The sequence below is a fragment of the Petromyzon marinus genome, chromosome 28, assembly GCF_048934315.1.
Source record: "Petromyzon marinus isolate PM22_M1 ecotype Great Lakes invasive population chromosome 28, UKy_Petmar_22M1.pri1.0, whole genome shotgun sequence".
Lineage (NCBI taxonomy): Eukaryota > Metazoa > Chordata > Hyperoartia > Petromyzontiformes > Petromyzontidae > Petromyzon > Petromyzon marinus.
This window is the reverse complement of record NC_133694.1, coordinates 3,716,716-3,738,522: the sequence shown is the minus strand read 5'-3', so window position 1 is coordinate 3,738,522 and position 21,807 is coordinate 3,716,716. Positions and strand designations below refer to the sequence as shown.

Below are 21,807 nucleotides of genomic sequence, written 5' to 3'. Positions count from 1 at the left end.
GTGCCGCTTGCTGGTGCCGCTTGCTGGTGCCGCTTGCTGGTGCCGCTTGCTGGTGCCGCTTGCTGGTGCCGCTTGCTGGTGCCGCTTGCTGGTGCCGCTTGCTGGTGCCGCTTGCTGGTGCCGCTTGCTGGTGCCGCTTGCTGGTGCCGCTTGCTGGTGCCGCTTGCTGCTTGCTGATTGCTGCTGCTGCTTGCTGATTGCTGCTGCTGCTTGCTGATTGCTGCTGCTGCTTGCTGATTGCTGCTGCTGCTTGCTGATTGCTGCTGCTGCTTGCTGATTGCTGCTGCTGCTTGCTGATTGCTGCTGCTGCTTGCTGATTGATTGCTGTTGTTTGCTGCTGCTTGCTGATGATTGCTGCTGTTGAACTTTGCGAAGCCGCAGCTCTTGCTGTGGGCTTTGGGTGAAGCGTCGGTAGACCGGTGCGAGATGTTGTGGACCACGTCGCTCAGTGTATGATGCCGCGTTGTGGCGTCTGCACAATTAGTGGCGAGCTCAGTCTCAAATGAGCACTCGAATTATTCGTTCGTTCAATTAATTCCCGTTTATTTCTTGAGTAAAAAAAATCGCCCCGCACTAAAAAGGGGGAGCCATCCCAATACTTTACGGTGTAGATTAAAACGAAGCGAGTCCTGCCGAATAAAATCAAGGCACCCATAGAAGTACAAAAATGAGAGGACATACTCAAGGAAAAGCTCGTAGGAAAAAAACGAGTCTCGCAGAGTTTACCGGCTATCATTTAATTCCATTGCGTGGCTAAAACCTTGTGGGGCTTTTTAAAAAAAATTATCTCATTCGATTGAATTCAAATGAGAAACGCTCGGATTGGCCACGGAAGAATTCTTCCTCCAAGAATCTCCCAGGTCTAATTTCCACGATGATGGGGGGAGCGGGGGGGGGTCTTCGTGGCTTTGTTTAAATCCGGTACTTGGAAATCAACACTGCTACACATGTTGAAGTTGTTAGTGCGTAAGCCAGCAAGTCAACCACCGCCGTGGTGCCGTTCTGCGCGTGCGTCAACCTTGCGTCCTTTATAGCATGTTGAACTTATTTCGCACAGGCGACCGTGCGTTTTCAAATGCAACGCCGATAGTTTTATTGGGGAGGCACGGCGGGCAGTGGTTGGAACGCTGCGCTGTTAACCCGGTGGACCAGAGTTTGATTCCCAACCCACGGTGACATGTATGTTGGACTTCTTTCGCACCGTACGTAGCCAGTGCTCTTGGTCCCTCACGCCCGATTTTTCCTCAACCACGCCCCCCCCTTGCCACTGTGGTTAAAATAGGGCAACCCCAGAGGCGTCCGCTAGAGCACGGCGAATCTGTGCGACCACCCCAGGCCCCGTGCTTTGGGGGGTGGGGGGGCGTTTAGACATCACGGTGTCAGATTGACTACTACCGGTTTAGTTGGAAGGCGTTGGGGGGAGGCATCGTCGGTGTGGGTGGGGTTCGTCCTGGGCCCCGCACCGGGACAAACTGGGGGACAGGGGGGGGGGAATCCCCCTCCTTTTTCTCACCCGTGGTTTACAGCGTGGGGGGGGGGGGGGGGGCTTTGTGCAGCACTGTGCTGTATATTGCAAAGGGCTGTCAAAGAGGTTTATGGCTGTGGCCGAAATGTGTAACTTTGCGTGCGTGCACGCGCATAAACCCTGGCTTATTTACATCACACAGACGTCACCAGCTTTGTACTTGAGAGGAAATAACGTCTCTAAGAAGTTAACAGAAAACCACTTTGTGAAAGATCGGGCATTTTTATTAACATCTTTCTTTACAAAAAAAAGTTCATTTTAAAATTCTAAACACACTGGCAGGCAGAAATCTTAATTGCCTGGAGATTGATTTTTACAAAATAGTGCATAGGCCAAAACAAACATTTTGAATTGAATCTTAAAGAGAGAAGATGCACCTTTCGTTTTTTTTTACATTTTGATGATGGCAATGCATAAAATCCACGTACCGATTGAGCACAGCACTTATTAAGTACGAGTCAAAACTCGCGCACGACCGCTCCGTTTAAAAGACTTTAACCCAACGACAAACAAGCCTTGTACATTCACAATTTGACAGGCACTTCCTTAAGGAGAATGAGAAGGCTGCAAGTGACGAACCCCCGCAGTGATGTCACTGTACCATTTATACCACGGTGCCGTCGATCCCGCTGCTACTACGGGGCTCGTGACATCACCAAGCTCGCGTCTCGGCATTCGCGGGTTGTGCCGCAGAGCGCCCCAATGAGGTTTCGGGTTGCACTGCACGCGGTGTTCCTTGTTCAACACCACGTCCGACGTTATGCGTCGCGCGCTCGTAGATGCGCTTCTGTGGCCGTCTGGAACGCCCTTCCGATATCAGGAAGTCGCTGGGAGCGGATGCACTTTTAAGTAATCATCTAGATTGAAAACGCATTTATTTTAGAACGGCTTTTTGTGTGTTTAGTTTGTAGTCCTTCCGCCGCACCCTCCGATTAGCGCGGTTGGCTACGTACGGTGCGAAATAAGTTTTAAAGTGCTTGGGAGCGTGCTTCAGGAACCCAATTGAGTCGCTCGCGTTCGATTTGGTCTGGGGAGGTCGGCGCTGAATTCGGATTGCAAAGAAGCTTCCAGCTCGTGGAGGGAATCGTCGGGACATCGGGCTGAACATTCGGCGAAAGTTGAAAAGGCATCGCATCGAGCTTTGCTTTTATTTTTTTTACGGAGCTTCAAACTCGTGTCCGATTTAAGAAGGGGGGAGGGGGGGGGGGACACACGTAGCTGGGACTGCAGCAGAGCTGAAGGTTCTCTTCGGACTGTTTTTACAAATGCGCGTCCCCTAAATTCTTAATAAAAAAAAATATTTAGACGTGGAGGTAAACGTTGAGTTCCCGGTGTTTATCGCCCAATGGAAACAACGCTAAATTCTCCTGTTTGATATGTAAACTCCTTTGTCAAGGTGCTCTGCTCCTCCCACCTAGCTTAAAAAACGCTGCGAATCTTAGCAGCGTTCATTGAAGCGCTGTCGTCCCGACAGTTCTGTTTCCTTCACCTGAAGAAGGCTACTTGTGTTGTGGCCGAAACGTCGTGAGAATTTTATTGTCTTATTTTATTTTATTGTTTTATTCTCATTCTACGTGACTTTACCGAAAGAACCAAGAAGAATAGGAAAAACTTTGGTCGGGGGAACCGACTCTGGGTCATCATCCTCCTCAATAAAATGAGCACAACTTTTTGCGGACATGAACAGCACTTGCCCCATGGGAGGAAGACCGGTCCCTGGCACAGGAACAAGGAACTTTCAACCTTTGACCAGGGTTCGTCAAAGGATAGAGAGAGAGGGAGCCACTTGCACCATGCCCTTGAACCGGATGGGTGCGTGTCGACGCTAGATCGCTGGCTTTCCGCTAAGAGGTCGGCCGGTATTGCCCTGCTCATTTCGAATCGAGATGCGTAAACGTCACCGTTTTTTTTTTTCTTTCCAATATGGAATTGTTTCTTATTAACGGCCACGACCGGGGCATCGTGCACGATTACGATTTTAATGCGCAGGGTTTGCAGAACGTGCCCCTTGAAATTACGATTCGAACGGGGAGGGTGTTACCTGCCCTACCTAACGGAGAGGCACAGTGATCAGCCAAATCCTGAAACTCGTAGCACAAACAAAACCGCACTTACCCTGACCTACTATGTCAGCCCAAACACGTTGCCCATTTTAACGCTATTAGCACCTTAACGCCTCAACTGAAGTCCGCCAGGCTCGTCGACAAAAGCTTGAACGGCACGAGGTCAAACAAAATTGCAAAGTTGAGAAAACACATCCACGCTACTCTTAAACTAAATGCCACTGGCGTCACCACAGCGCTTGTGCCAGGCTAGGTGCGCTTTGAGGCCGTGCGACTTAAACATTTAATAAAACGCTCCCGACACACAATACCCCAGGTCCCTTCGACAAGCTCTAGCCTAGGAAATGTCAGGACGGTAATAACACTGAACACGGTTGTGGCTTTACGGTTTATAGGAACGTGGCTTATTTGGCATCTTGTCAATAATAATTTATTTTTAAAAATTTAGACGAGATGCTTTTGGGCGTGGTGGCGGTGTTTAAAAAGCATTTTGTGAATGCGCTCCATTCGAGGCCCAGGTGCGTTTTATTTATTTTTGCGTGGGATTTAAAACAATGCCAGATTTACAGCGCGCCACACTAAACAACGCAAGCCGTTGCAAAAGGGACCGTGGGATTAAAAAAAAAAGAAAAGCATTGCAATCTTCGTACTAAATCTAATTATCCCTGCTAGTGGGGGGGGTGGCCGATGTTCCATGAATTTCCCTGCACGGCCTTGAACGATTGGGCTGGCTGTACCCAACCCTTTGTCACCCCGCGAGAGACGCCAGCCATGAGTTGGGGGGGGGGGGGGTGTGCGGAGTAGGGGTGGGAGGAGGCCCTCAGGGGTCGATGAAGGAGATGGCGATGTAGCGCGTGCCGCCCGTGGTTGGCAGGCCCTCGTGGTAGTGCGTGAGGCGGCCCGGGTGCAGCAGCGTCCAGCCCTTGATGGGCGACGTCACGGAGCAGTTGTACCGGATGAAGCGGCTTCCGCCACCCTGCGCACGACGGGGGAAAAAAACGGCCGCAAGCAGGGGGGGCAACGCGCGTGCCATCACTTGTGGAGCGGCGGACACACGAACGTAGAGGCACCTAAGGCGCGCGCACGGGCGGGCAGACGCGTACAGATGCGTGACCAGGGATAGATATGGACACACGGGAGACGCACGCGTGTACGAATGTGCACGTGTACGCACGTGTACGCACGCAGACGCCAATGGGGACGCATGGGCACACGTAGCACTGAGAGGCACGCACAGACACTGAGCAGTTGGAGCCAAACGGGCAGCTTTCACCACCCTGCAGACACGGTTGGCTACGTAGGGTTGCGAAAGACGTTCTACATGTATGACCCCGACTGCAGTTGGGAGAATGGGTCCTAGTGACTCCACGAGTGAAGGTCTCGTCTCGGCGCACCCCCGCGTACCTGGAAGTCGATGCCGGCGTGGTTGAGCGCCACGTTGATGGTGAACGTGGACGAGTCGTGGTGCGGCCTCAGCGACGGTTGCTCGTCCGGGCGGTAACGAACGATGAAGTTCATCACCGCGTACGCCTGCCGGGACGGGTGAAGACCGCACACCCTCGCTGACTAACGTGCACATGCAGCATCGTGGCGATCGCGTCGTGGGATGAACGTTACTCTGTGGCCGAGCGGGCGGCGAAGTGCCGCACTCTTGAGGGGATCTCGGAGGCGGTGTGAAATCTGAGGGGTTCACGTTCGATTTGTGCCGTGGCGCCAACTGAGTGATCGTGACGAAATTTGGGAAAATGACAGCTTGGAGGAAGAAGAATTCAATAATAATCTTAACTTTATAGCGAGGTTTTCGCTGCAAACGTAATTCATAGTTGAGTTTTTTTCACGGGTTAGGCCACGTAACGATCTTGCCAAATGTGCATCTAAATTCAAATAAGCTTAAATTATTGTGCGTGCTGAACAGATATATAAATAAATTGGCACGTTAAATGCTTGCACGTGCGACCAATTTAATTTGTGTCGGGTGGTGGAGGGAGGTTCTTAAGACCTAAAATGTGGCCAGATCATGAAGAGGCTTTGTCCACAAATCAATGATAAACAATGCTAAAATAATAATCAATTCCAATTTCCTAAACTATTTAAACTAAGCATTTTTTTTACATTACCAGATAAGGCCCACTGAGCTATATTAGGTATTTTTCAGAAGCGACCAAGCCACAAATGATAGTTCAACAAAGTGGCTAATCACATGCAAATGTATAGCAGCAGCCAAATATTCTAAACGCATGTTTATAAATGTGGAGGGAAAAACCGGAGGATCTGGAGAAAAATCCACGCGATCACGGGGAGACACGTGCACACTCCAAATATACAGCGGAAGTCCGGGTCGGGATCGAACCCACGACATCCTGCATACCGGGCGAGGTAGCTAACATCTCTCCATCGAGGCGCCCTAACATGCAAGAGGAATGAGAGGGGGGAGGTTCTGTGGAGGGGGGGCCCACCTTGGGGTAGTAGCCAGCGAAGAGCTTGGTGGTGACGGGCGCGATGTAGTCGCGCAGGAACTTGAGCCACTCGCGCTCGAAGTTCACCTGGGTCATGTGGATGTCGATGGTGGGGACGTTCTCGTAGCCGCCCGAGATGCGTTCGTCCTGCCCGCACGCAATCGTTTGCAGCCTTTATTTAGACTGCAGGAGGAGGAATCCGATGAGCTATGAAGCGCTTTGTTTCACAGTCGCCCGGTGTGGTACGAGCGGGTCGGCAAGTTTACAACAAACTCGATTTGGTGCTTTCGTGACTGCAGGAATTAATCTTTGTTTTTTTTTTCGGTAAAGTCACGTAGAAATAAGAAAAAATAAAATTACATAATATACGACGGTTCGATTGCAACACAAGCAATCATCATCAGGTAGAGGAAATATGTAACCGCAGATATATATACAGACCTTAAGTAGAGAGAATTAACACAGATATACCAGGGGATACAGAGAGACGGAGCATCACACTAAATCAAACAGGGTTTAGCAAAATTTGGAAACTATGTAAAGCAACACAGATGGTCAGTTAAAACACAATTAACGCATGGTCTGGTTGAATATACTATTTCAAAGATTGTTAAATTGTAAGTTGAGTGAAATTTGTGTGCCTGATAACTTGTATCATGCTAATTTGTGTCCCATTGTCTCCGAGTCCCAGTCCCTCCATCTCTGGCTATTTAAGGCCTCGGTACAGAGCTGCTTTACCTCTTAACTGTGTGCGTGTCTCCCCCCATAGGTCTCTCTACGGTATGTATTCTATCACTATCTTAAATTTCACACAACTTACAATTTAACAATCTTTGAAATAGTGTATTCAACCAGACCATGCGTTAAATGTGTTTTAACCGACCGTCTGTTGCTTTACATAGTTTCCAAATTTCGCTAAACCCTGTTTGATTTAGTGTGATGCTCCGTCTCTCTGTATCCCCTGGTATATCTGTGTTAATTCCCTCTACTTAAGGTCTGTATATATATCTGCGGTTACGTGTTTCCTCTACCTGATGATGATTGCTTTTGTTGCAATCAAAACGTCGTATATTATGTAATTTTATTTTTTCTTATTTCTACGCGACTTTACCGAAAAAACCAAAGATTAAGTTTACAACAACAAACGACAGGAGTGCAAAATAGAGAAAGCGCTAAATATAAATAAAATCATGATACAAGTCCGATTCATCAAGCTTGGGGGCAAGGCAGCAAAAACAACAAAACAGTCCCAGACCACACCAAGGTAACAGCACACAATAGTCTCTCAGTAAAATGGCACACTAACAGTGAACTATCGATACTGCACAAGTAAGGATCACGGTTACAAAAGTGATTAAGTTTTCAAAACGTGGGTTTCGCTGCCAAGACCAACGGTCCGTGTAACTTCTGTTCAGACAAACATTGTGGCATAAAACCACAACGTGGCCTAGCCATAACGCACAAAAACGAACGCCGATCATTTTAGCGCCGCAAAAATATCTTTGGAGGCCCGCTTCGTCATCCTTTATTTAACCAGGAGATGCCACGAACCCACTGGGACACGACGAGGGGGTGGCCCTCCTCCTCGTTCCTGTGTCTGTCGGGGCCCTGCGCGTGACCGGCGAGGAGCGACGCGCACGGACCTTGTTGGACCCTCCGGACCATTGGCCGTAGTGCTCCATCTCCTCCACCAGGTGGTCGCACATGACGTCCGAGAAGATCGGGAACCAGAAGACGTCGGGGCACGGCTGGTAGGGGGGTGGTGGTGGGGAGGCACGAGATGGCGGGGTTTCGCGGAGACGAAGCGGGAGGTCAACGCTCGCGTACCGACGCACCGCACTTAGCAGAGCGGTGGTTCTCAGCTGGGGGGGGGACCGCAGACCCCTGGGGGGAGGGGGGCGTGGCAATGTCCCTGGGAGGTACGTATGAGGCGCTTAAGAAATGTGTGAAATGATATCGTACGTGAGTCATTGGTGAATAATCGCGTGTGGTGCATCTGCCAAGATTAAAGTAACAACGATAAAATGTAAATGCATACAGTAACCTGGAACGATGTGAAAGACTTCTCGCTCGACTCGCCCATCACAAACAATGTGGCGACGGAGAGTAACCAGCGAGCACGAAACAAATTGCGTCACGCGTGGCGGAGAGCGTCCCTTGAATTTGTTGTTATTCGCTTGCAGGTAGTTGGCAGCTGGTTAGGATACCTCACAAAATGAGGCAATCTGTTAAAATATCCACGTTCATTATTCGTGCATTTATTTCTCAAACCATGTTGGGTCAGGCAAGGGGTGTACTTGGGTGAAACAAAATTCAACGAGGGAAGAGGGGGGTACAGTCGTCGCCAAAAAATGTTGAGAACCGCTGTGGTGTGGTTGACCTCTGGCTGCTGGCCACGTGCCCCTTGGCGGTCTACAGACGAGTGGAGAAATGATGAAGCCCCTGGAAGCAACTGCATAAAAACCTGTCGACCCCTTATCACTGCCTACCTCATTATGGACAAATTCAGACCTTAGTGGTCACCCCGTGCCCCTTATAAATCTCAACGTTCATCCTACAAAGTCCCATCACAAGGGATAAACACAAAACAAAGGCAAAAATTACGTTTTTTTTGCCCGGCTGTACGTCGATATGGACCTGAACGCAATTTCCCTGCACAAGTTTACAGTGTAAACCATACGGGTTGACGGCGGTGCAACCGATGGAGGAGACCGGTATTGAGGGAGCTCTAATGGCTCGGCTAATCGAGGTTGTGCGGTTCACGATTGGACACGAATGATGGTGGCGTTTTGGGTTTTTATTTTAGTTCACCCCCCCCCCCCCGCCCCCCAAATTACGTTTCGATTGTGCGACTGGCATCACGCCGCGAGAGGGAGAAATTTTTACGTCAAAGACCTCGCGCAGCCAGAAGTGCCGCCACCCTGCGGTAGAGAAAGGTCCCGAAAGATGACGTCACATTCATCGCAAGAATTTATAATCCCTTTTGAATAGATCTTTTTGCACACCAGGGGAATGCCCCTTTTTAATACCCCACAAATAGAGTTTGTGACGCGTTAATCCAAGCACAATATTGAGGTCCCTGCTCTGGCACCAATGACTATCAAGTCTCTACAGTTGAGAAGACCGTTCGATAGGCACCATTGTGATGATCCCCCGGCGACCTCTCGCTTGTTCACACAGACCCGGCCATGCTATGACCCCTACTTGACCCCTCAGTGATGACGCCCTCCCCCCTGCGCCCACCTGCTTCATGATGGAGTCGTCAGTGAAGATGTTGGTCCAGTTGGGATGGATGTACTTCTCTTGCCAGTCCTGGGGGCGGGGGGGGGGGGGTGTAAATTGAATAGTTTAGTCGCAGAAGTTTTGCGGCTAACAAGGCGCTGCGGTTGGCAGTAGGTTGGGCGGCGTTGCTCCACGTTAGCCGGCCCTGTGGATGCAGTGGCTGTGAATTTTCCAGGTGGTGCAACTGCACTGTAGGCCCGTGAAGGCTACGTTACAGGACCTACAAAAGACAAAGATCCCCCATATAGCCTTAACAGACTGTAGGGGCAAGTGCTGCTAGCGAGCACCTATGAAGGCAGGTAACGGTACACGAGGGGGTGGGTGGCCAGTACCACGCCCGACCGCCTTTGTCTCCCTAGTCACGATGTTTACACACTGCACCAGGTACTCATTTGAGGCTGAGTCGACCTAGGGGAGGCCGGGACCGGTTAAGATAATCGTCACTGCTATTGGCCGTGAGCGGGAATCGAACCCGTGTCGCCGGGTTCATAGCCCAGCGTGCTAACCGCTACACTATTGCTCCCAACACCTGCCTACACACACACAACATCTACACGCAACACGTCCACCATCTACACGCACACCACAACCCGCCACGTCCACTCGCATGGCAGGACTCACCACATCCACACACACACACGTCTAAATACGTTAAGCAGGTAATGATCCAATCTCCTCCACCTCTCGCGCACCATTTTGAGCGATGGTCCCGAGTTCGAAGAATCCATTCGATAATGGACCTGGGGTCCCGCGGTATGTGGGAGACTCTCAACAGTGGCTGCGACGCGCCTCCTTGAAAGCCAATTGCACAGTTTGAACGGGGTTAATCGATTCTTAGGCGCATGACGTGCGTGTACCGCGCGCGAGTGTACGAGGCGACTTTTTAAGTGCCTCGTGCCACCGCTGCCGGCAGGGCCTCCTCGAGTAGGATGGTGTTGTGTTTGTGATCGCTTCGGTCGGTCCGACTCACCACTTGGTTCTCAAAGATCTGCCACAGGTCGTTGTGCAGGTGGGTGGTGTTGTAATTCTCCGTTGAGATGAGACGTCCGAATTCGTGGTGGTTCGTCAGGTACATGAAGACTCCCTTAGTTGGTGGGTGGGTCGAGAGGAAGTGGGGAGAGCGCGGTGGGTTAGTGCGTCGCGTGATGAGCCTCATGGACGGAGTTTTTTTAAATTCTTGTTCGCAGCAAAAAAAAATAACCAGTCTGGGGGCCTCCTGTAGGTCAACTCGGCCTTAAATGAGTACCTCGTGTGGTGTGAAAACATGAGCACGGAGCGTGGTGCTGGCCAACCATCCCCTCGTGCGCTGCACCAGCCTAAGTAGGGGTGCTTTGCTAACAGAACTTGCCCCCAGCAGGGGAGAATCTTTTGTGTCGCAGATAATTAAGAATGCACACTTTTTTTCAAGTGTTTAAAAACCGCTACGGTGCAGGTTCCGCCACCACCGCCGCGCATCAGAGCCTCCTCAGCTCCGGTTGGCTACGTGCAGTGCGAAAGAAGTTCAGCATCCATACAGTTCTGGACAAAATCCCCTGCCCACTCCCCATAAAAAATTTGTATGGCCCTGGGTGTACGCAAGCTGGGGGAAGGCATTCCTGTCAACCCCTTATCAGTGCCTACCTTATTACAGACCAATTCAGACCTCAACATTCATCCTACAAAGTCTCATCACAAGGGAGTAGCACAAACCGTTTTTTTTCTGTTGCCCGAATTGAAACGGCTGTACGCTGGTATGGACCTGAAAACTCAATTTCCCTGAACAAGAATACGGGGTAAACCGTACAGGGGGTTGACGGCTAATGGGAAGGTGCGGCGATGGTGGCGGGGGGGTGGGGGTGGGGGGGGTACCAGGTCGCGTGCACGGCGGCAGAAGACCATGTCCGGGTCAGTGTTGTCGCGCACGAACACGTCCGGCTTCCTCATCTCTCCGCGCAGCAGCGTGCCCTGCACCAGGTAAGCGCTTGCCAGGTAGGGCACGTTCCACACGCCCCTGCGAGACACGCGCGGCACCGCCCACGCCACACCGGATTCGCTCCGCATTCGATCATTGGGACTTTCAAACTCGACACCGTCCAGGAACGTGGTTCGCAAACATCTGGCAGCGATCGTTCACCCCAGGCCCACGGCAAGAGCTGCGGCTGTGGCTGCGCATATTGAGCAGCACAGGGTCGCATCGAACAAACACGGCTACCGCATCGCCGCGCTTTCAGATGCGCTTCTGCGGCCGTTTGGAACGCTCTTCCTTTCGATATTAGGAAGCCACTGGAGCTGCTGTGCACTTTTAAATCGTCCAGATTTCAAACGAATTTCTTTAGAACTGTTTTTTGTGTTTAGTTCTACAAACACATTCTTCCCTCTGCTTTAATATTCAGGATTCAGACCGTACCGTTACTGAATGTTTATAACCGACGCTGCGCTTATTATTGAATGTTGTTCTCAGGCTCCGTCTGGGCTCGTGCGTGTGCGTACGTGCGTTTCCGCTGCACGATGTCCACGTAGTCCTCGGAGCGTGCGTAGAAGCCGTCGGGGCTCAGGGCTCCCCAGAAGTTGGACCACAGTTTGCCGGCTCGGGTTAACAGTGGGGACACGATTTTCCTGAAATGGGGGGGGGGGGGGGAAACACCACCCACCGATATTCCCACGGTCGAACGCTCAAAACGCTGTTACGGAATTGGAGGGCATCATCCTAATATGAAAAAAAGCCTATGTGTTTTACCGTTTCTGGCAATAAAACGCCCGATGTTTAGATGTTCAAACCACCAAATAGAAACCTTTCTGCATTAACCACGCACGGTACTTGTGGTGAACATGCAAACAAACATTGCTCTGATAATGATGCATCGTCTGTTAAACTGCTTGGCCTACACCACCGACGGCCTTCTTTAGGGCCTAGTCTCACCACCAGTGTCAGACCAGAGAACGCCCAAAGGCAAACGGTACAAAGACAATGCCACTATATCAGGGAATATTGCTAAGGGTGAGCAGCTACAAAAAGGGACCTTTTTTGCCAGTATCAAATCATAGTTTACACTTTATGTATGCATGTTGAACTTCTTTTGCATGGTACACAGCCAACCGTGCTGAATGGAGGCTTTCCAGTGCAGTTGAGCAGATGGTCTCCTCAGCCCTGTCAGCAATGACTGCACAAAAAATGGCCAATTGCATTAACATTTGCTTCTGCGTGTATGGCCAAAATGCCAGCTCTGAGCATTACAGTATGGGGTTGGCCATCACGCAGTGAACATTACCCTGGTATGGGCAAAGCAGGTTGGGAAAGTGCTGTCCTCTACCGTGTCAACCACGGCTCGCTAGAAATAATAATCTCAGAGGTAGCTCTGTGGTTTCCGCTTCTTGGGACCACGCTAACCTGAGGGGGGTTGCCCCGCCTCGCGAGATAATGCGACGGTCACGACGACCGATTTAAGGCAATGATCACGTGACAAGTCCAATGATGAAGCAATGACAATGAGGCAGCCGACCGGTTCTGCTGCAGGAGGATTCTGAGGGTGGCCCGGTTGGTGAGCACCACGTCCGCATCCAGGCTGAAGTAGAAGTCGCACGTGGGGTCGTCCCGGCATGATGACCTGCAGCCCACACCACCAGTACCAGCAGCGAGCATGAGCCAGCGTTGCCACCTCCCAGGGTGCAAACCCGCCGGGCCGATCACGCGGAGGAGACAAAGTTCTCGCAACACGAGGGAGGGATGGCCACCGTCGTGTGGAACGGTGCGTGATCACGTGACCCACATGCCGAGGTTCCGGGCCTCCCCGGGAGTGAGCCCCTCCTCCGGCCCGATCACCTTGGCCCCGGCGAAGGCGCCGCTGTGGCGCGCCCAGAACGCCGCCAGCGCCGGTTCGTGCACCACCTCCTGCGTGGCACAAAACACGCGGGCACGCTTGCGTCAACACTTGTGTCAACACACACCCAAGCACAGGTGACCCATTGCACACGCACCGGCATACGCACACCCTCACGCACAAGTCACGCCCGCAGTTGGGTGTACGGGTGTATACACTGGCTGCCTGCGTACCCATGCGTACACATGGCATGTAGTAGGCCATACCTGTGCGCATGGCACGCACGTCAGACTACCCGTGTGTACGCATGTCGGTGAGCGCACAGGTACATGGGACTACCTGTGTGCACAGGTGGTGCGCATAGCCATGCACAAGGCTGCCCCCGCGTACCCTTGCACATGGGTGGTGCACATGACCTGTCTGCACAGGTGATGCGCCCCGCACCATTGCAGGCACCTGTGTGCACAGGTTCCCAGTAACTTGGTGTACCTGCACACAAGAATGGGTCTCTTTAGGCACCTGTTGCGTGCCTACCTGGGTCACTGGCTAAATGACGCATTCCGTGTATCAAATAAACATTGATAAAAGACGTGCGTTTCTAATTACATGATTGTGTAATGACAGTTGAGCCCGCATGCGGTGTGAGGGGACTAGTGGCCACGGGAGGTAATGACAGGGGAGTCAGTTGTGAGTGGGAAGGGACTGGTGGCTACGGGAATGTTGGAGAAGCGAGCGTGGTCAGGTGATGGAAGAGGACGATAGTCTGCTGGTGGGGCGAGCATCTAGAGTTGGCGACAAGGAGGGCCTGGCCTCCGTATATAAGGGGAAGATGCACAGGAGACTCGGGCTGTTACAGTGGGGGGCCTCCACCTCATGTCAAGTGAACGTGTCTTCAATAAAGTGCCATGCCAAGAGAAGTGTCATGTCATTACAATTGTTTCAAGTTGCTTCATGGGTTCAATTTAAGTCGGTGGCAGGTAACTTGCCTTGGGTGGCCAGGGCAGACGTCCGCCCCCCTTGCCCCACTGCTGCGAGTCCCCTAGGGAATGCAACTCGGGGCCACTGCACTAAGCACGACAACACCCCCCCCCCCTCTGCCCTCTCATATAGCACCACCAGAATCCGATTCCCAATCACGGCCACCATGGGAGACGACAATCTGAACTGGTCCTGGGACTCCCCCTAGGTCGACTGGGCCCCTAATAAGTACCTGGCACAGATGTGCCGTCGACATGGCCAAAAGTGAAACAAAGGCAGCCACGTGTGGTAAGTATGTATGCTGAACTTCTTTTGCACAGTACGTAGCCAACCCGGCTAATCCGGAGGTCGTGCTGGCTTATCCACCGCTTCATTTGCAGTGCCGTCCTTAATAGGTGCTGCTCGCTAACAGCACTTGCCCCCAACAGGCTGTTAAGGGTATACAGGGGGAGTGGGGGGGGTCTGTGCATGCAACGGTGATGCTGGTCGAGTGTGCATGGGCACATACACGGTTGTGGATGAAGAGGGTGATGCGCTTCCCCGGGTAATCCATGGCGGCGAGACGCTCCAGGAATTCGGGCAGGAATGGCGTCGGCTGCTCGATGAAGACGCCAACGATCACGCGCGGGAAATCCTCCTCGGCCTGAGGTCAAAGCAGAGGATGGGGGGGGGGGGCGCGTGCCCGCAAAGTCGGGGTTCAAAGGTCAGGGGAGCAAAGCAAGCGCAGCCCCCCACAAATCGTTGCCCTCCCCATCGCCTCGCTCCCTCCTTGCGACGCGGTTTTGGCCGAACTGATCCAGCGTGGGCCCCCCCGCCCCCAGGGTCTGGTCATGACTCACGTGGCATGACCAGGCATCGAACCTGGGCTTTGGGGGAATCGTAATCTAGTTAGTACATGGCGCAGAGCAGACTGTCAGTGGTGGCATCACTTTACCTCCGATTAGCACGGTCGGCTACGTACGGCGAGAAAGAATGTCTACATTCATACACGTAACTTTACGACATAAGCGTCACATTTGTCCGTCTGTCGACCACGGGGACGAGCGAGGGGCCCCATTTGGAATGCATGGAAACGGAGGTGGAAAGACCTCGCGCTTAGCGGGAGGGGGGGGGGGGCAGCTGGTGGCACGATGAGGGGGTGGGGTTAAGGAGAGTTGACTGCGTAGGTCGCTGCCAACCACCACGAAACGTCTCCACTGAATTAACATTCCATAATGAAAGTTTTTCTTGCCCCGATTTTTAGATTTGCTTCGTTGCCACACTTGTATTATTATCTGTTTGCTACTCGTTACTTTGGTGACTCTGGTCGTGCTGGGTAAGGAGACTCATCCTGGGTCTCTCAAGAATTCTCACTACCTGGTGAAAAGAAAATCGACTGGATTATTTGCTCACTAGCATGGCAGACAGAGCTTGCAAGAAGTCGATGGCTGACTCTGGTTTTTCGAAGGATGGGGCGCTGGCCTGCCCCTTATCAGGCAGATGAGTGATTGCCCCCAGTTCGGACGTAGTGCCCCCCCCCCCCCAGCTGGGACGTAGCGGCCCCCAGTGGATTTGCTGCCCCCCCCCCCCCCAAGCAGAAATGATTTAAGAGCACCCCTCCCACTCCCTTCCAATGTATAAACTCCATGTGAGATAAGGGCAGAAGAGAAACAGACGAGAGGGAGGTGTAGCGAGTTGAGAGACACTCGGGGAAAGAAAGGTAGAGGCATACTGCAGCGGCGTAGTAACCACATCAGCTGAGGGGGGGTGCGCGACAATCGGTGAGGTGGGGGCCCCAATATTTGACTTATCTCTCGGCTCCTACTTGCCTCATCCAAATCGTTACAAAAGTGTTGCTGTTTTTACACGTTGTTGAAAACAAATCTCATGGTGGTTGTCAACGGAGGCCCCAACTCGTAGCTGTGGCCCCCGGGGGGGCGGGGGGGGGGCAAGGCACCCCCTGGCCCCCCACGCGAGTTACAGTACCGGTGTAATGGGATGAAAGAAGAGGTAACACAGGATGAGAGATGTGGTGAATCTACAGAGATGCAAACACAAGAATACAGATGCAGCGAGATGGCGAGAGATGCAGACAACTTACAGAGGGGGCAAGGGAGATTAATCATCTTCATGACGTTAAGTATTTTGTTGATTCGGATCTGTATTCAAGCTGATATTCAGTGCAACTATTCGTCATGAAGTTAGGTGGGTGCTTCAGACCTCAGGCTTTTGCTCGCTTTGCTTTTATCCCCCCCCCCCCCCAGTCCCCCAGTTGCGCCCACTGATCGATGGCGCACATGGGGAGAAAAAAAAACTGCCTACATTCGCGCCAGGGTGGAAAATGTTGCTGCCGAACATTTCCCAAAGTCTGCAAAATATCTTAACCCAGCGCTCGCACTCCCCCCCCCACGAAACCAGACCTCACTCGGCAGTAAATTTAATGTAAAATCCTGCCACGGTTACACGCTCCAGATGCGCTATAATCCGCAGCCAACGTAGGTACAAGGGTCACGGGATCCCAAACATTATTTATTTAGCAGAAGATCCATATTTAATGTCACTCTTTCCCCATCCTACCTATTCCGAACAACCCCCCATGCGTTCGTCCGATTGCTCGACTAAAATCGGGTAACGCGCGCCACCGACTGTTTGTACAGGGGGCCCGAGGAACGGACCATAAAACAAGTCGGTGTAATTTTGTAGGGTGATTTAAAGAGGACTTTTTTGATGACGTTAAGCTCATCGTTTCACGCTCCGGTTGAGATCGTTCTTTGCGCACATGCCGCGCGCCGCCACAAGGGGGCGCGCGCCTTCTACACTCCGCGGGGGTCGGGACTTGGCCGAGTTGAGACTTCGTTCGACCGGGCTGAGAGAGGTCGCCAAGAGACCAGGGACTGAGAGAGTCTCATTTGACCGCCCCCCCCCCATCCACCAAAACAAAAATTGGTGAAAGCGAATCGCGTAAAAAACTAAATGGGACGGTGAAGCAAAATACAAATCGGAGGATAAAAAAAAAACCGACGACATTGCCCGGGTGGGGTTGGTGGGGGGGGAGGTGGTGGAGATCTAAAACGGTGCAGGAATAGAAGACGACATTACGTCGTGCGCGGAGCTGTTCCCACTCTCACGCAAGTTTGCTCGGACAGATTACTGAAACAAAGACCGTCCATTTTGATTTAAAGCTTTCGTGACTGCAGGGATTCGTATTCTTGGTTCTTTCGGTAAAGTCACCACGTAGAAGGGAAACAATAAAATAATAAAAATATAAAACAATAAAATTCTCAACGACGTTTCGACTGCAACACAAGCAATCATCATCAGGTGTGAAAACCACAGCAAGAATTTTTTTAAAAAAGTGGCTGTTTATTTATTTTGCTGTGGTTTTCACACCTGATGATGATTGCTTGTGTTGCAGTCAAAACGTCGTGAGAATTTTATTGTTTTATATTTTTAGCATTTATTGTTTCCCTTCTACGTGACTTTACCGAAAGAACCAAGAATATAAACCGTCCATTGTTAAATTAAGTTGCAGAAATCATAAACGGGAGTTGACGGCGATTAATTATTGAACTCATATGTAAACAACAAAAGTAACACTGCCTTAATATGAGATTATGAGTACATGTAAAAACTCGACTGTATCAGGCAATGTTCCTTCTTCACAGCACACTGACCAATCGATATTTGTCACAGTGGTCAGTCTGCAGAGCCCCGTGCCATCATTGTCTCTGGGTGGGGGGGTCATCCCGATCACCTGTCACTCAACCTAAAATAATAATAATCATCATCATACAAAGTTCCTTTTACTTTATTATTTACTACTCACCTCTCTGATGCTATTCGTTGCGCACGTGTTGCACTTAACTTTGCGCACGATTGCAATTTACTCTGCTCGGTCGGTGTTAGCCGCCGAGGTCGTGATGGCTTTCTCTCTCATTCCCGTTGCTCCGTGTCCTCTATACCGTTTAGCGTTTCCGCTGTAATATGCTCCCATGCGCTCTTTATTGAGGGCGATATTGGCACGTACAATAAAGATTGACCGCTGTAATTGATTGAACCTTACACCACTTTTGTTCTCAAAGGTATAGGCGGGGTTTAAGAGTGATGCAGTGTTAGCCCTCTCTCCCCCCTTCCGATTACGTGCGTGTACGTCATCGGAACGGAACCGGGAGAATAACACTAACTAAAATAACTTTATTGGTACCGAGGCTCCCACAAGGCCATGCGGGAGGGCCCACGGTACGGCTTGGCGCCAGCTGTCGTAAAGCGCGGTCGTGTCGCTACAGTCCTCCGCGGTGAGCGCGACGTCTTCAAAAACAACGGCGCTACGGCTCCCTTAAGTAAATTCAACGCCGAGCCGCCCTCCAACTTGCAGACGTCTCTCGGCACGGCCAAGGGTTTTTTTTATTGAGAAACGTGGCGAGGTGTTGGAGACGCGCTTCCTCTGCTCCGCGTGGGTGGGCAGCACTCACGGTCAGGGCCGATAAGTCCACGACGCCATCGTCACAGACCCCGCATCCCGTCTCGAACGTCCAGCTGTTGGGGATGTAGTTGGCCAGGTAGTTCAGCTGCATCTGTGCAACAACGACGACATCAGCAGCCAGCCGGCCGGCATTCACCAGCCGAGCGGCGGTAAAGCCACCACGCAGCGCTCGTACCAGGCTGGGTGCACTTTGAGTCCGCGTTAAGTTATGGTAGACTCACTGATGGCAGGAAGTCAAGGGGACACACCCAGGGTGTGATGCGTTGACGGAATGGGACGAATGGCAGATGCACTCCCACTAAAGGCAAAGATCCCCCGTATAGCCTAAAGAGACTTCTGTTGGGTCAAGTGCTGTTAGCGAAGACCTGTGAAGGCTGGTATAGCACACGAGGGGGTGGCTGGCCAGCACCACGCCCAACCGCCTTTGTATTCCAGTGGCGATGCTTATACACCACACTAGGTACTCATTTGAGGTTGAGTCGACCTAGGGAAGGCCCAGGACCGGTTCAGATATTCATCACTGGTGTTGGCCGTGAGCGGGAATCGAACTCGGGTCGCCGGGGTTTGTAGGGGCAGCGCGCTAACCACTGGTGCCACCGCTCCCGACAACACTCGCACCCACGCGCGCACAGCGGGCTAACCACCGCATTACCGCTCTCCGCACAGGTACGCACGAGGCTCCATCGTGTAGCGCAATGAGTCGTGCTATTCATGACCAATCAGCCCAATGTGAGACTCCCTTATTCTCTTCTCTGCGTAGCGCTCGGGTCACGATGCGACTCAGCGTGCCGCGCAAACACCGCAGCGCTAGCGGCAACGTCGCAACAATTTCACACAAAGAAACACATTCAAGATTTATTTGCCCCCCCCCCCGCCAACTTTTATTAATTGACTTAATCCCAACTCAATGCTCACGATTCACTACGCGCACGTGCCAAACGGCGGGCGTGACCTGCTCCGTGCCGGTGCTCCTAGTTAGCGAGCGGCTATTAATCTCGCGTTCGTACGGACCAACGACAGTCGACACAGGCCGCCCACCCCCCCCCCCCCCCCACCAGCTCAGAGCGCGGAGTCCTTCACGTTCCCAGCACCGCACCCACCGCGTTAAGGAACTCTTTGTGAGTTCCACAACCTGTGCTCTTCATGGCGTGCTGTTCCACCTCCTCCCTTCCTCCCAGCCCTTGACCTTCTATTACTGCACCCACCCCCCCCGGATCCCCCGTTCCACCCAGCACCCCCCCCTCACCCCATTTCCCTTCAACAGCAACTCCCCGTCTCTTCCTCTGGGGCCTCTGTTTTGACGTTTACGGTGAAAGAAATTCCAGGTCCACGAACACGGAGTGGTGAAAATCAAAACGGGAAGGCTCTCGCCCGCTCGCCCGCCAACAGTTCATATCACGTTCGGAGCCGGCCTCTTCGTCCACAAAGCCTCGCACCGACTTGGAACTACTGCACTGCGTACCTCTCTCCCCCCCCCCCCCCCCCGTACGAAAGTGGCGGCCCCAATCCGATTCCTGGCTAAGGCTAACATCATCATTCCCGCACCTCCAATTAGCACGGTGCAGGAGAAGTTCAACATTCATACATCGGTGGCGACATTCAACAGCGGCGGTTATCTTAACCGGTGGTCCTCGGCCTCCCCCTGAGGTCGACCGAGCCTGGTTGCGGCGTGTAATCATCACCGCAGGGGAGACAAAGGCGGCCGGGCGTGGTGCTGGCGTCACAACCTCCTCGTGCACCGTGGCAAACTTTCGCAAGTGCTCGCGCTATCGCCACTTGCCGCGACAATCCGTCTGGCTATGGGCGGTGGGGATCTTTGTCTTCTGTATGCACGTGTACACACTCATTAATTGGCTCAAAGCAGCTTAACACACAGAGGACTGCAGAGCTTCGGCAACTGTTGATGCCGGTTCACCGCCTGTTGTTGCCGAATTCCAGCTTAACCGTGGTTTCTCGGCGATTTGCGTTAACAACGACGCTACAATGAAAGTAAACTGGACATTGGGATTCCTGTTTGTGCGTACGTGCGTGCGTGCGTGCTGACCTTGGTAGGGCCGTTGCCGTGGATCACGACGGGCAGGGTGTCGTAGGCCGTGTTCCGCGCCCGCACACGCCCGGTCTCAAACTTGAGCACCACCTCGTCTGCCGTCGGTGAGATTCGCCGTGAAGGACGGTGTTCCGCGTGTGCACGCAAAGTCACGTTATTGTGTGCGTGTGTTTAGGCGTCAGCATTTGCGCGTGTACGAGTGATTGTTGTCGCGCGTGCGTGTTCCATGTGTCGGTGCGTGTGGAAGTAGCGGTGACAACGCCAACGCAATCGAAGAGTCAAAACAAGACTCGGACAGCATTACACTTCGATCTCTTTCACCGAGCCGCATCGCCGTTAGCAGAGGGGCAAATCGCCCACCGAGACAAAGGCGACGTTTGTTCCACACAAACGCCTACTTGTTCCGAACACATGCGGCTTGTTCAGAACAAACTGCACCGACGGCGCGAAGTGCGGCTGACGGATTCGCGCGTGCGGCTCCGTCAACGCGCACGCGGGGGGTGGGGGGGGGGGACAGAGTGGAGCCAGAGTGGAGCCAGAGTGGAGCCGGGAACGGCGACGTCACCGCGGCGTGCAAGCCGGCGACACCGAGCGCGAGAGGAACCCCGCGTGGTCTGCCACCGAGCGGAGCGCCAGCCCCCGCCAAGTCCGGCCCGACGGCAAGCGCGGGTCGAAGAGACGCTGGCATGCAACAGCCGGGGCGGGAGGCGGGATTCGGGGAGGCGTTGCGAGTATGGAAGAGTGACACCGCTCCAAATGGAGGCTTAAATCAAAGAGGCTGTACCTTCACCAGACACGCGCCTCTCATCTACGCACGCACGCAGGCACGCAGGCACACAAATAGTTACACACCGAGAGGCGGTTGACCCGGACACTGACGCGCATTTGAATTTGGGAAATTGAGCACCAAATGAAAGTTTTTTTTTTTGTTCCCCTCCTGAATTGTTTTCTCCGCTTGCGTCCCCGCCGCCAGGAGACGAAACTCTCGCACAGCCGGGGGGCACCGCCCCCGTGCGCTAGCCAACGGCGGCACGCGGAAGTAGATACCGCAGAACTGATTCGGAGATTCTTTTGAGAGACCATTGTTGAGCCGCACTTTCCCATTTGCGCTGCTACCGAGAAATGTTTGTTTCAGAACGGTTAAACTGTTCTTTTTCTTCCTCAGAGCTGGAATTTTTGCGAAATTTAAGGGAAAAA

General features: G+C 52.6%; 1 protein-coding gene across 2 annotated transcripts in view; it reads right to left on the bottom strand.

Moving 5' to 3' along the window:
• Window positions 1-1,727: 1,727 nt before the first annotated feature.
• The window catches only part of LOC116946915 (procollagen-lysine,2-oxoglutarate 5-dioxygenase 2-like), a 62,292-nt gene continuing 42,212 nt past the window's right edge, over window positions 1,728-21,807 (bottom strand). Inside the window, exons 7-20 of one of the 2 annotated variants that reach the window (XM_032962181.2) lie at window positions 21,395-21,418; window positions 20,608-20,705; window positions 18,553-18,654; window positions 14,610-14,744; window positions 13,073-13,194; window positions 12,806-12,910; window positions 11,796-11,921; window positions 11,175-11,316; window positions 10,297-10,410; window positions 9,288-9,356; window positions 7,688-7,792; window positions 6,045-6,191; window positions 4,993-5,118; window positions 1,728-4,564 (exon numbers count right to left, since the gene is read on the bottom strand). In XM_032962181.2, coding sequence (XP_032818072.1) covers window positions 4,409-4,564; window positions 4,993-5,118; window positions 6,045-6,191; window positions 7,688-7,792; window positions 9,288-9,356; window positions 10,297-10,410; window positions 11,175-11,316; window positions 11,796-11,921; window positions 12,806-12,910; window positions 13,073-13,194; window positions 14,610-14,744; window positions 18,553-18,654; window positions 20,608-20,705; window positions 21,395-21,418 — 1,571 coding nt within the window. In that variant the 3' untranslated portion in view covers window positions 1,728-4,408. The remainder of the gene's footprint in view (window positions 4,565-4,992; window positions 5,119-6,044; window positions 6,192-7,687; window positions 7,793-9,287; window positions 9,357-10,296; window positions 10,411-11,174; window positions 11,317-11,795; window positions 11,922-12,805; window positions 12,911-13,072; window positions 13,195-14,609; window positions 14,745-18,552; window positions 18,655-20,607; window positions 20,706-21,394; window positions 21,419-21,807) is intronic. The other variant, XM_032962182.2, reaches the window with a different exon arrangement.